This window comes from Salvia miltiorrhiza, chromosome 4 (genome assembly GCF_028751815.1).
Source record: "Salvia miltiorrhiza cultivar Shanhuang (shh) chromosome 4, IMPLAD_Smil_shh, whole genome shotgun sequence".
Lineage (NCBI taxonomy): Eukaryota > Viridiplantae > Streptophyta > Magnoliopsida > Lamiales > Lamiaceae > Salvia > Salvia miltiorrhiza.
This window is the reverse complement of record NC_080390.1, coordinates 44,244,274-44,258,378: the sequence shown is the minus strand read 5'-3', so window position 1 is coordinate 44,258,378 and position 14,105 is coordinate 44,244,274. Positions and strand designations below refer to the sequence as shown.

The 14,105-nt window shown below is 32.6% G+C and overlaps 1 protein-coding gene across 1 annotated transcript; it reads left to right on the top strand.

Annotated features, from left to right (window-relative positions):
- Positions 1-6,261: 6,261 nt before the first annotated feature.
- On the top strand, positions 6,262-8,102 carry LOC131021935 (ethylene-response factor C3-like). Its single transcript, XM_057951278.1, has one exon. The coding sequence runs from the start codon at positions 7,441-7,443 to the stop codon at positions 7,927-7,929; it is 489 nt and encodes a 162-aa protein (XP_057807261.1). The 5' UTR covers positions 6,262-7,440; the 3' UTR covers positions 7,930-8,102.
- The last annotated feature ends 6,003 nt before the right edge of the window (positions 8,103-14,105 follow it).

Below are 14,105 nucleotides of genomic sequence, written 5' to 3'. Positions count from 1 at the left end.
TTTTATTTATTTATTTGCATGTCTACAATTTTTTTCTGTATTTATACGATATTGCATAAGTTAGACGAACTTCCGAATCGGTCACCCAACTTCCCAGTGGGTCACCCATCTTACTTGTGCTCTGTGTCAAACAGATTTAACTTTGAAGTTCTTTTTGAGTGGTCACCAGTACAGAACACTCGTATTATTGATATATCTATACCTATTAATTCATTTAAAGGCTATATACCCACTCATATATTCATAATCTTAGAATATGTGGAAATATTACCTGAACGATGTTGTTAATTACTGATCGGGTTCGTTTCCGTCCTTATTTTTATCGTCGGTAAAACATTTAATTATTAATTAATTAAATATTTTTTTTAAATTAGTGTAGTTTATACACCAAATTAACATTCTTAAGTTATAATTATAAGATTCTTAATAAGAATCTTCAATTCTTAGTAATAATATTAGATTAGTGATGATTGATGAGTGAATCACTAATCAAATTAACATTCTTAAGTTATAATTATAAGATTCTTACTAAGAATATTGAATTCTTAGTAATAATCTTAGATTAGTGATCAGTGATGAGTGAATCACTAATCAAATTAACATTAATTCTTAAGTTATAATTATAAGATTTTTAATAAGAATCTTGAATTCTTAGTAATAATATTAGATTAGTGATGATTGATGAGTGAATCACTAATCAAATTAACATTCTTAAGTTATAATTATAAGATTCTTAATAAGAATCTTGAATTCTTAGGAATAATCTTAGATTAGTGATGATTGATGAGTGAATCACTAATCAAATTAACATTCTTAAGTTATAATTATAAAAATTTTAGATTAGTGATCAGTGATGAGTGAATCACTAATCAAATTAACATTAATTCTTAAGTTATAATTATAAGATTCTTAATAAGAATCTTGAATGCTTAGTAATAATATTAGATTTGTGACACATATTGCTAAAAGAGGCCATTATCTGACATTTATGAAACATGAATTTGGAGAATTAGATTGAAGTAAACGAAACTTTTGAGGTGAATAATCAATGTTTAAATTTTCAATTGTATTTCTATATATATTTAATTTTAATATTTTTGTATTATTATCTTTGACCAACTTATTAGATGATAAATGAAAAAAATAAATGAACAAAAAAAAATAATCAAAAAAAGGCTGAAAAAAAATAAAAATAAATTACTGACGACAAATGCCGTCGGTAATTAGCGGCGGCGGAACCGCCGTCGGTAATTTTGGCCGAACTGCGGTGGTGCTATCGTCGGATGTCACCGGCGACGGTGATTAGCGTCGGCCACATGCCGCCGGTAAAAAGCGACGAAAATTGCCGTCGGTAATAAATAAATATTATTAAATTAATTAATAATAAATATAAAATAATACTATATATTTAAATTAGTGACGGCGCTACCGCCGCTAATTAGCGGCGGCTGTTTTGCCGTTGGTAATGCACCGGTGATAGGGAAAAGGCGGGTCACCGTTTTTGCCGCCGCCGTGCCGTCGGTAATTGCGCCGGCGCTATTTACGCGTTTTTTTGTACGTAGTGTTAAGTCTAAAATAAAAATAATAATATTAATTCTAACAGATTTAAATTTATGAACCCGGCACGAATCCAATACGAACCCAATCAGTATGAGGACCGATTAGAATTGTTTTGACACATAGCTTTAGATTTCAATTTGCTTGAACATGATAACGAGCTTCTAATGGACTTGCTTAAGTATATCTCTTGGCTGGTTTAAAAAATTAGGAGAGACCAAAATGTATATATATCCTGGATCAATTATATATATTATTGAAAAAGTTGCTGATATTAATTATTTCTCATAAAGTCTTACCTTTATTCTGGATCCGTACGTGTATTTGTTATGAAAATTATTTGTATATGGTAATCAAAGAGAATACGAAAACAGTATAAAATCAAACTGGAGAATCCCATAAATGTAGAAAAATATAGTGAATGATTTCTCTAGGGAAATGTGACCCGCCGACGGAAGAGGACAAAAGCCACTGTGAATTTCACTACTGTTATTATATACTATGATGATAACCTGAAATGTTGTAATCATCTCTCATGTAATACACACACGCACTCTCTTCTGTCTGTTCGATTTTTGAGCTCAATATTTGGATATTTCTTTCCTTGCATTCCTCGAAAACTCTTCACATAAATTAAGATGTCGAGATTAATCTCATGCACTAGAAATGATGAAGAAGCCCCAAGAAGCAAGGACATATTCACAAAAATAGTTTTTTTTTTTTTTTTGCCAATATTTTGGTAGTCGACTGATCCAACGGCGATAAGCAAATGATAGGATACAAATCTTGCGAGATCGATCGATTCTCATGAATGTAAGTAAACTTTAATCATTCTTATTGTTTTACTAACTCATCTAGATTTAAAACTACAGTTTTGATGGGATCCTGTGTTTCAAATTCCTATTTCTATCCCTCTCCTAACTGAATCTATATATGGTTTCCGTAATACAATTTATATTTGCTTCTTTTTTATTATTATTTAAATTGAATTTCTGAATTGGTATTTGGTGGGGAAATATATGAACTCTTGACCTAACTGAATAGTAGATATATAATCTAGAATAATTTGGTATATGAGTTATTCAAAGGAGGATGGGAGTGTTATCTGACTGTATAATTTTTTATTAGAGTCGACGATTACTTATGTTCAACATTCTAATTTCAATCTCCATGTGATCAAACAAATTTATCTTATTTGAAGTGGTTGAACTAGCCTTCGTTATAGTATTGCTGACAAAATCGTACAGGTTGGAATATTATCGCGTCGACTTGATAACGAGTCGATCTGTTAAGAATATATTTATTTGATTTAATTAAACACGAACTCGATACAAATTGCCGTCCAAATACAATACTAACACGACATAAACACAAATATGACACGATAACTTTAATTTGGTATTGATACGACACGCTAACTAATAACACCATATGATTTAATTGAAGTGTGTTTTCCTTTCTTTAGGTGTAACAATTTTTTCTTTTACGATAACAACACAAAAATTATAAAGTTTATAATATAGACGATACTAATGTATAATTTGGGCTAAACAACAAATTCAATTTCAAATCCATAAGTACAAAATATTCTTGAAATATTCAACAATACAACGATGCACTTCATATTAAATTCTCAAGTGGAGATTAGTTTGAAGGGAAAAAATATAAAATACTAATATATTGTACTATATTTATACTAATAGGTGATCTGTATCCAATCCGAACCCCACACGATAATATTGTGTCCTTATCAAATTGACACAATAATGGTACGAATTTAATAAAAATTTACATTAACCCATTAATTATGTGCATATTCGTATCAAATTATCGTGTCGAGCCAATATATAATTGTCAGCCTTATTTAAGTTATTGTGAGAAATGAGAATCAAATTTCATAAACGTATATTAACATATTTTTGTTGCATTTTATAATTATATTAGCATTCTTATGTTTTCAATATATATTATATAGTACGATTTCATCAACTTGGTTTTTATATAATATAGAAAGATGGAAAATGTAAAATTACAAATACAACTATTATAAAATGTAAAAATATTATTATGCATTTATACAATTTGGTTCTCATTTCTCACAATAACTTAAGTTTTTATGTTAATTTCTGTGAAAAGACAAAAAATTGTAACAAGATAAGTTCATAATTAACAAAACAAAAACATGAAAGAAGTTAAACTTGCAACAAGAGAAACACTGGGCCTATAGAATTAAGGGCCAGGCAATGAGTGGGGTGAATTTAGAAAGCAAAATACTTGTCGAGAGAATATAATTAGCTGTAAGCATATATATACCAGAAGTGAGATTCAATTTTCACGAGAAGTGGACAATTGGCTGGATTTTGACGGCAGATAATTAGTTTCTTTCAAGAGGTTTTAATCTGTGGCTGTCGATATTCTTGCTTTTCTATAAACCAAAATATGAAAGACCTCTACAAAAAGGAATTACATTAATCCTATTTTATTACTTGAAACTGCACACAAACCTTACCCTTAATTTTAATTTATGTTTTTTGTACAAAAAGTGTTGATTTAATTTCTCTCTCAAATATTTAATCCATATAAACTAATTAATTTCAATTTCGTGCACAATGTTCCACGAAATTTAGAACAATGGTAAAATTGTTATTTGTGTGTGTTTGTATAGGAGAATCCCCATGTAGGAGTTTCACCAGATACCGGAAAGTGGCCGGAGGCAGATTTGCTAACAAAATGAAATATATATATATATATATATATATATATATATATATATATGAATTTACTTCACTGTAAATATTGTAATTAACCTTGAGTTATTTCAGATTCAAATGCTAGAACTAGGATGATGGGATATTTTGGTATAATATTTTTCCCCTATAAATTTATATATATATATAGATACCCAAGAAAACGACTGCTCAGTTAATCAGATTGTATCCGCCGACGGAAGAAGACAGAAGAGCGAGCATCACCACAAACGTCTACAATAGTAAATGCAATTCTGTGCAGAAAATTAATACACCTATGTTTATGTTATTTGGCAAGGGAAGAAGTCTCAAGTATCACCATGACCAGAACACCAGAAGTCAAGTCAATATTAAAGAATAAAATATTCAAATACATATCAATTAATTTTACTATCATTCAAAATTTTAAAAAATGGTAATTTAATTTTTGCGCATACAGTCATTCGCACAATTAATAATTAAGTTGATAGTTGCGATTTAATTTGGGAGATGGCAAAATTTATATCTATATCTCTACCTATTATAAAATAGTCTTATTTTAATAACATTTAATTTGCCTATTTATAACCTTCATATATACTTAATTTAAGGTCAATTATGTAATTTAATATATTAGCCTTAAATTAAGTATATAATTTAATATATTAAATTACACAATTGACCTTAAATTAAGTATATATTAATATATTAAATTACACAATTGACCTTAAATTAAGTCTATATGAGGAATATAATAGGCAAATCAAATTTTGTAAAACAATATGATGTGTAATTTAATAAATATACATATAATAAATCTAAAATATATTATGGTTTATGTTTTATATTTTAATAATTAAGGACTCTTCATCTACATAAGTTACTATTCATTATTCTGTAAATTTAATAGTTTAGAATTACAATAATTACTTAATAGTTATATTAAAAGTTAAATTTTGCTGAAATCCTTGGAATCAAAATTAATTATATAAAGATGAAACGTAAAAAATAACATGAATTTCATATCAATCTTCTTCACTAAAAGTAAAAGTAAATTTAGCTAACTCATGCGCCGCCTCATTAACATTCGTATGTGCATAGCCAAGCTGGCCCTTCTTCACTATTGAAGGGGCAAAGGCCCGCCAAATTTGAGGGGCTCCAAATTTTAGAAATAGTCACTTTATAATTTATTATCTTGTAATTTTAAATTTATTAGAAAAACATATTATTTTTTATTGATTTTAAAGATTTATTTTTTTAATTGCAAATGTTACAAATCTGTTACCATTAGAAATATAGTCAATTAGTGAAGCTCTTGAGTATGTTAAAATTTGTGTTAATGGGCAAAAATGCCCCATCCCTTATGTGTTTTTTGAAAAATGCTCTCTCTTATCATAGAAAGCATTCTATGCCCTAAATATGTGAAGTGCCTAATTTACCCTTTGATGTTGATGGGTTTGCTTGGTTTTTTGTGAAAGTCTTACACATTTGACCGATTTGACAGCCATCGGTCATAAAAGTCAACGATTTGACAGCTATCAGTCAGGAGTACATATGATCGGTGGGTGGCTAGATCATGTGTCCGGCCGGTCGGACACATGATTTTATCGGTCGGATCATGTGTCCGGCCAGTGAAATTATGTGTCCGCCCGGCCGGACATATGTTTTCACCGACCGGACACATGATTTTAACGGCCGGACACATGATTTTATCGGTCAGACATGTGTCCGACCGATAAAATCATGTGTCCGGCCGGTGAAATTATGTGTCCGCCCGGCCGGACACATGATCTAGCCACCCACCGGTCATATGTACTCTTGACTGATAGCTGTCAAATCGTTGACTTTTATGATTGATAGCTGTCAAATCGGTCAAATGTGTAAGACTTTTACAAAAACCAAGCAAACCTATCAAATCAAATGGTACTTAAAGAATATGACATAGAATGCTTTGTATAATAAGAGAGGACATTTTTACAAAAAAAGTTAAGGAAGTGGGCACTTTAAATTTTTACTCTTAAAAGGGGTGGAATTAACACATATTATGGGGGTGGGTACTTTCCCCTATTAACACATAATTTTATGCATTGAAAGTATGGTATTGGAAACACTTGAATTTAAGATATTACTAATGATTTTGCTTCTTAAACTACTAAAAGCTTTAGATTATTTAAATAATTATTTGATGATTGTTTTATAATTTATGACATTTTATAGATTAAAATTATGTAGTCACACAATTATAAAAGATGATCATGTGTTATGTTTAACTAGTTGATAACAAAAATCTTGAAATTTTACTCTTTAAGAGGCTCTTTTTTTTTTGTTTACCTAGTTGATAACAAAAATCTTGAAATTTTACTTTTTAAGAGGACCTTTTTTTGTTTTCGCCTATGACCCCCAAAATATCAGGCGTATAGCGGAAATCGAAAACCACATATTTACTAGGGTGTGCACTGTGCAATTCCATTTATGATAGTAGAGTTTAATTTAAAACCTCATCAAGGAAGTGTTGTCTTACATTATTAATTAGCTGCTGAAATTCGATTTAGAAAATTTACGTTAACGTATAAAGTTTCCGAAATCATAAAAAACCGTACGTTGACTAGTAAGGTATCCCCAATGAGACAGAAATTGTTGTTTACAGCTATATATTGATGAATAAATTGGGAAACTACACAAGTAGGAGTATATATTAACATCTAGCAGCATTAGTTTCTGGAAACTAATTGATGGGAGACAAATTTTAATTTAGCATTAACTATCTTTCAAATTATGACATTTGTTTTTTTTTTTTTTTTGACTTGGGGGAGTTGGGGAGGGGGAGCAGTGAGATTTGAACCCGTGACCTCACTGTTCACTTTATTTTAATATATAGGTCAAAAGTTTTTTTTTTATTTTTTATTTTTTGATATGACCTTTTGCAGCTTATACTAGATGGGATGCACACAAATTTCACTTTTACTAAGAAAAAAGAAGAATTTCCCCACTTTTATCATGAGCCAAAAATTTACAAGCTGTCCTAGAATCTAGCTTCTCATTATTTAAAATAATCTGACCATCAAGGCTTCAACCCACTTTTTTCTTTCACCCACTATTATTGCTACATGTTTAATTGTGCCAGCCATATATTCATATTTCCACGCCAAATTGGAAGATGAATGCTTGGCCTTTGAAACAAGAAGAAGATCAAAGTCTGATGTCATTTGAATTCTGTACATCAGCCTCCATTTCCCACCATGGAAATGGGAAGTACCCTAAAATGGAAAAGAGATACATTGGAGTAAGAAAGAGGCCATGGGGGAAATATGCAGCAGAAATTAGGGATTCGACGAGGCATGGCAGGAGAGTTTGGCTGGGCACATTCAATACTGCAGAAGAGGCTGCTCTAGCTTATGATCAAGCAGCATTTGCGACGCGAGGTGCCGTCGTTCCACTCAATTTTCCCATTGAGAGAGTGATTGAATCTCTTGAGAAAATCAATTATAGGTGCGAGGAGGGCTCGTCGCCTGCAAAAGCCCTAAAGGAGTCGCACAAGATGATGAAGCAAACTAAGAAGCATGCTAGACAACAGGATGTTGTGGTTCTTCACGACTTGGGATCTGATTTGTTGGATCAACTCTTGTCTCAGACTGATTCAACATAGACATTAGACACTACTATTATGTCTTGTAAGTATCCTTTTGCCGTTCTTTTTTTCTTCTTCATTTTCGTTTAAACCCTTGATCTCTATCCAATCATCTCCGAGCTAGTTTATCAATTGAGATATACCCTTCGAATACGTTACAAGTGATCAATTTAGCCTCAAATTTATCTGCTGCTATGTTTGTTTATACCTCTTGGATCCATTTCCCCCTATTTTATTTTATTTAAGTAGGAGATTAAAGGCATATATGGCTGGAAAGTCTATAGCTTAATTAAGATTCAAATTTTTTGTATATTATTGACTATTCATCCTAGCTTAAAATTAAGTACAAAAACGGTTGAATGCATGATATCCACTTAAAGAAGCGTGTGAAATGAAACTATAGTTACAGTAGGAGTCCACAAATTCAATTCGGTGTTAAAGATTTGAAGGTCTCTTCTGAATCGATATTTGAAGTTAAGTTGATGTTGACTAATGTGCATATATATTCCACACATATATGCTTCAACAATTTTCCCCGTTCCTTGCTGGCTGCTGCAGATGGCTAGCTAGTTATGAATTCTTCATTCAGACTTTCCCCAGTTTCAAATTGCTTTGATACGAATGAATTAATCTCAACAAACACTGCTGCGGTTGATTACACTAATTAGTTTTATTTGATGGAGGAATTAATCTCGGTTCATTTTATCTAAATGCGTTCTCTTTGGTTGTAAATTTATCATAGAAAATGAGTGATAAACAAAATTTTATCCTTTAGATCCTTATTTTTTTTTCTCATTTCCTACAAAATAGTATTTGACCCTTGCTCATTCTTCTTTTTCACTACAAATGAGGCATAAGATTATCACACACAAAATAGAGGGATAATATTATCCCTCCATTTTCATTCATTTTATTTATCCCTCATTTTCTCATGATAAATTTACAACAAAAAAGATCGCACCCTAAAAGTAAATTAAGTTCAATTCTGATTAGAATTGTCAACAAAATGTAGCTCAAAATTATAGTACCAACTGCAATTGCTTTATATGAATGGCTAGCTTAATATATATATAGGGAGAGGTTCAAATAAGAACCACTAAATAAAATTAGAACAGAGAACCATTTTAAACCATTCGATCATCAAGATCTACGGTGGATGCATCATCTTGGTGGATGAATGCAGATCCTGGGTTCGAATCCTGAAGGGAGCAAAAAATTTATTATTTTCGGATGCATTAAATTTAATAGCGAATGCATTAATTTATATAGTAGATGCATTGATTTTAATGGTTCTTATGTTCTCACGATAAGTGTGGTTCTCACTATAATCGCACCCTATATATATATATATATATATATATATATATATATATATTTATATATATGCCATTTTCTAAAAAAAAATGAATGCTAGAGAATGATCTTATGATATACTCTTCGTCCCAATATTGAAGACACACTTCATTTGAGCACGAAAATTTAGGAAAACTAGATTAGAGAGTTTAGTGTAAGTTTTAAATTGTTTTAACTCTATCTCATAAGCAATTAACCCTCTGTCTTCTTCTTCTCCGGCGGAATCGCCGCCGACCACCAGTCTTTTCCCTCTGCTACGCCGCCCACAATCGAACCCAAAAATCTATTTCTCCGCCGACCACCACTCTTCTTCTTCTTCTTCTTCTTTCTTCTGCTACCCTGTCGTCTCCCTTCCTCGGCGGCATCGTCGTTGGCTACCACCACCACCAACATCCTTTTCCTGACAAGCCTATTATTCCTCACCCAAAATCGAACCCAGAAAATCTCCCTTTCTCTTCTCGACTATATTGCACGGATTCGCGAAAAAACAATAGCGTGCAGTATCGGATACGCCGTGGGTGCGGGTGCGGGTGGGATTCGCGTGGGATTCGCACGGAATTCGCCACGTGGCGAATCACTCCAAATAAAAAATAAAAAAAATTTGGATACGCGAATCGGATTCGCGAATCGGGAGTGTGGGGCTGCAGCCGGAGGGAAACGAGGGCAGCAGCCGTGGCCTGTGGCCTTCTGCAGTCGCCGGAGGACAGAGATGAGGCGGACGTGGTCTACTGTCGACGGTCTGTGAGAGAGAGGGAGATAGAGGAACAGAGAGGGGTTAGAGGCGATGGCGATAAGGGCGACGACCTCGTTGTGTGCGGTGCGTTTTGACTGTGTTGTGTGCGTGTGTTTTGGGGGTGGAGGCGATGGCGATAAGGAACAGAGAGAGGAATGTGATTTGGGGGTGGAGGCGATGGCGATAAGGAACAGAGAGAGGAATGTGATTTGGGGGTGGAGGCTGTGTTGTGTGCGTGTGTTTTGACTTTTGAGGGTACATTAGGTTTGGGTGTTGGGCCATAGCTATTGGGCCTTTTTTAATCCAATTCATTTAATTAGTTGTTAGGCCAACTTTATTTAATTGCTTTTTTTCACTTTAAATTATTGAACTTTTGTTTAATTTAGTTAAATCTTTGAACTTTGAATTATATTGTGATTTAATTCTGTGAATGGTCATATATATATATATATATATATATATATATATATATAGGGTGCGGTTATAATGAGAACCACACTTATCGTGAGAACATAAGAACCATTAAAATCAATGCATCTACTATATAAATTAATGCATTCGCTATTAAATTTAATGCATCCGAAAATAATAAATTTTTTGCTCCCTTCAGGATTCGAACCCAGGATCTGCATTTATCCACCAAGATGATGCATCCACCGTAGATCTTGATGATCGAATGGTTTAAAATGGTTCTCTGTTCTAATTTTATTTAGTGGTTCTTATTTGAACCTCTCCCTATATATATATATATATATATATATATATATATATATAACACAGACGTATCCTTCACGAATCGCACCCTATAATTTTTTGAAAATTCGTATCCCCGTACCCGAATCGTATCGCATACGCACCCGCCCCCTCGCACCTGTGCAATCTAGCTTCTCGACAAACGGCCAGCAAGATCCAGCCTTCTTCCTCTGACGAAATCAACATCTCTGTTGTCTCTCTTCGCCGAATCTAATTTCTGGGACAATTCCTCCACCTAGGGATCATCGGTGGAGATTGTCCACTCGTGCAATCAACGGATCTGATTTCTGGAACGATTCCTCCACCTAGGGATCGGCAGCTGCAGCCTTGTTGCGGTCGTCGGAGACGAGAGAGAGGCAACGGAGCCGAAGGAGATAGGAGTGGCGGCGATGGCGGTGGAGATCTGGAGATGGCCGGACCAGAGGGAGGCACAGAGGTGGAAGATCTGGAGAAGGAGGGAGGTGCAACTTGGGAGAAAAATGAAACAAAAATTAGGGTTAGGGTATTTACACTACAAGAAAAAGTTCCACTAGTGACACGAGGCTTGGTAGCTATTATGTGTGTTATAAAAATTTGTGACATTTGATAGTATAGCTAGTCACTGATAGTTACACTTTAAATGCTACTAATTTTTGTGACACGGATATTAGTTGCCAAACTTCATGTCATTAATATAAACTTTTTTTGTAGTGTTATAGTTAGATTAGGTGTTGTATTAGTAAGTTTTAATTAATCCCTAATTTTATCAACTTTAAAAATGTGTATATTATTGGGACAATTCAATAAAGAAAATATGTCTTTATTATTAGGACGGAGGGAATATAGTATTACTTTCTTGTATCCTGTATTTATATGGCCTCAATGTGTGTTTGCTTGCATACTTCTCAGTTGTTTTAATCTTATGGTACAATGTATACGTGTTGTTTTGATTATTCGTACATATGCATTTATTCTAAACATATTTAATTCTTTCCATTTTCGGTTAAAAGCTAGCGAGGTATGAAAAGAGAGATTTGATCATGCTATACGAAAGTACATGAAGTATTAATTCCATGCGTACATAAAGTGTTGGAAATTTGGTTTTATGTATGTATTACTTTTTCTTAGGGCTGTAAACAAACCAAGTCGCTCGCGAACTATTCGAAGCTCGGCTCGAAAAAAGCTCGTTCAAGTTCGTTTAGAGAAGCTCGTAAAATAAACAAACCAAACTTGAGCTTAGTAGTATTCGGCTCGTTAGCTCGTGAACATATTCGTCAAGTGATTCAGTTTGAAAAATATAAATTATTAGTAGACACAACTTATATTTATCCATTAAAATTAATAATAATTGTATTAAATCTCTAATTAATTTTGTTTGTTATAAGAAAATAATTAATATATTTATTATTTTGAATAAAATAATTTATTTTTAAAATAAAATAATCAATATTTTGAATATAAATATAAATTTAGAAAGTTTGTATAGGCTCGATTAGGCTCGTGAGCCGCTCGCGAGACTCAAAGTACTCGGTAAGTAAAGTTTAAGATTCGATTCGATACTAAACAAACCAAACTTGAGCACACCACTATTCGATTCGGCTCGGTTCGATTACACCCCTACTTTTTCTCGACAAAACTAATCTACGTCGTGCACATAATTGTAGTATATTTATTTTTCTAATATTAATTTTCGATGAGTGAAAATTATGTACTAAAGTTGTGTGTGTTATGTGCAAGGCCTTCAGTTGTTTGAGCTTCGATGGCTATATATATATATAGCTCGTATCCCTTAATATATATATATACACACAACAAGAAATTTGTTCATAAATGACGGCATCGTCTATATATACCCTGTTAGTACGGTTAACTATTATCAGGGGCGGTTCCGTTAAAAATGAGGTTTTGGGCAAAATTATAAAAATAGGCCTCTAATATATTATCGTACATATACAATGAAAAAAAAAAATGTCAATTACTTATAAAAAATGACTTCATCTAGCATTTTTACTCACAAAATCATCGATAACATTGTTTAAATCTATGCTATCTAAAATCTCTTTTTGGATACATAATATTATAAAACCATTCAATCTCTCTTGGGACATTAACAATCTCAAATACGTTTTCAACAATTTTAGATTTTTGTGAATTATTTTTGGAAGTTCCAAAATGGTTTATCTTCAGAATTTGCAAATTGCAATGTGATTTTTTCATTGCTTCAAGAAATAAATTAGTATAAGAGAATAATAATTGTGGTTTCTTATTGTTATATAATTATATTCATTATTCAACGGTAATAAAAGTAACTTGAAGAGACTACCTTTTCCATTCTTATTTTTTGGAAAATTGTCCAACGGTTTGAAGGAGATGCAATTTTTTTTTTTCAAGAAATACATTGAAGGAGACGAGATTTTATCTGCTTGGATAATTAATGATTTAATGGTATTTGACAATAATTTTTTTTGGGTTCAAAATCAATAAACCAAATAATTTTTAGTATACACATAAGTTCTAATGGTCTATAACTAATAAGATATATTAAAAATTTTGGGCCCTCAAATTTTTGGGGCCCGGGGTCGCCCGCCCTCAGGACCGGTTCTGACTATTATGGTGCAATGTATAGCCTATATTATAAATGACATTTATATATTTATAAATGAGGCAAAATGATATATACCCGTTCTAAAAGATAAAATCTAAAAAATACCTACTTTTTTAAAACATATAAATATCCATTTCGGACATTTTTACACTTATGTTGAGCATTAGTGTAATTTGCTGATGCTCGACTTGTAATCGACAAGTCGACTTGTAATTTGCTAATGCTGATGCTGATGCTGATGCTCGACTTGTAATCGACAATTATCGAGCATTAGCGTATTTTCTAAGAATGCTCGACTACTAATGTTCGATTGCTCGACTCGCAATAGTTGAGCATGTCGAGCATTGGTGTATTTACCACTATTGCTCGACTCGCAGAAGTCGAGCATTAATATATTTATAACAAATACGCTAATGCTCGATATACTCGACTCGCAATGGTCGAGCATATCGAGCATTGTTGTATCTCGACATGCATTAATTGAGCAAAGTTCACGATTTCAACAAATTTTGTGATTTAAATAAGGGTAGTTTTTATAGTTTTCTTTTATAGTAAGTATTTTTTATTTTTTGTCTTTGAGAATGAGTAAAAGTAGGGCTATAAACGAGTCAAGCTACTCGTGAGCTATTCGACGTTTGACTCGATAAAAGCTCGATTGGTAATTTAATGAACAACTCATTTAGCTAAACAAGCCAAGCTCAAGCATGATGATACTCAACTCGTTAGCTCGTGAACAAGCTCGTTAAGTGATTTATCTCAAAATCATAAGAT

Coding starts and splice junctions, on each gene's coding strand:
- LOC131021935 (XM_057951278.1), top strand. CDS start 7,441: ATGAATGCTTGGCCTTTGAAACAAGAAGAAGATCAAAGTCTGATGTCA.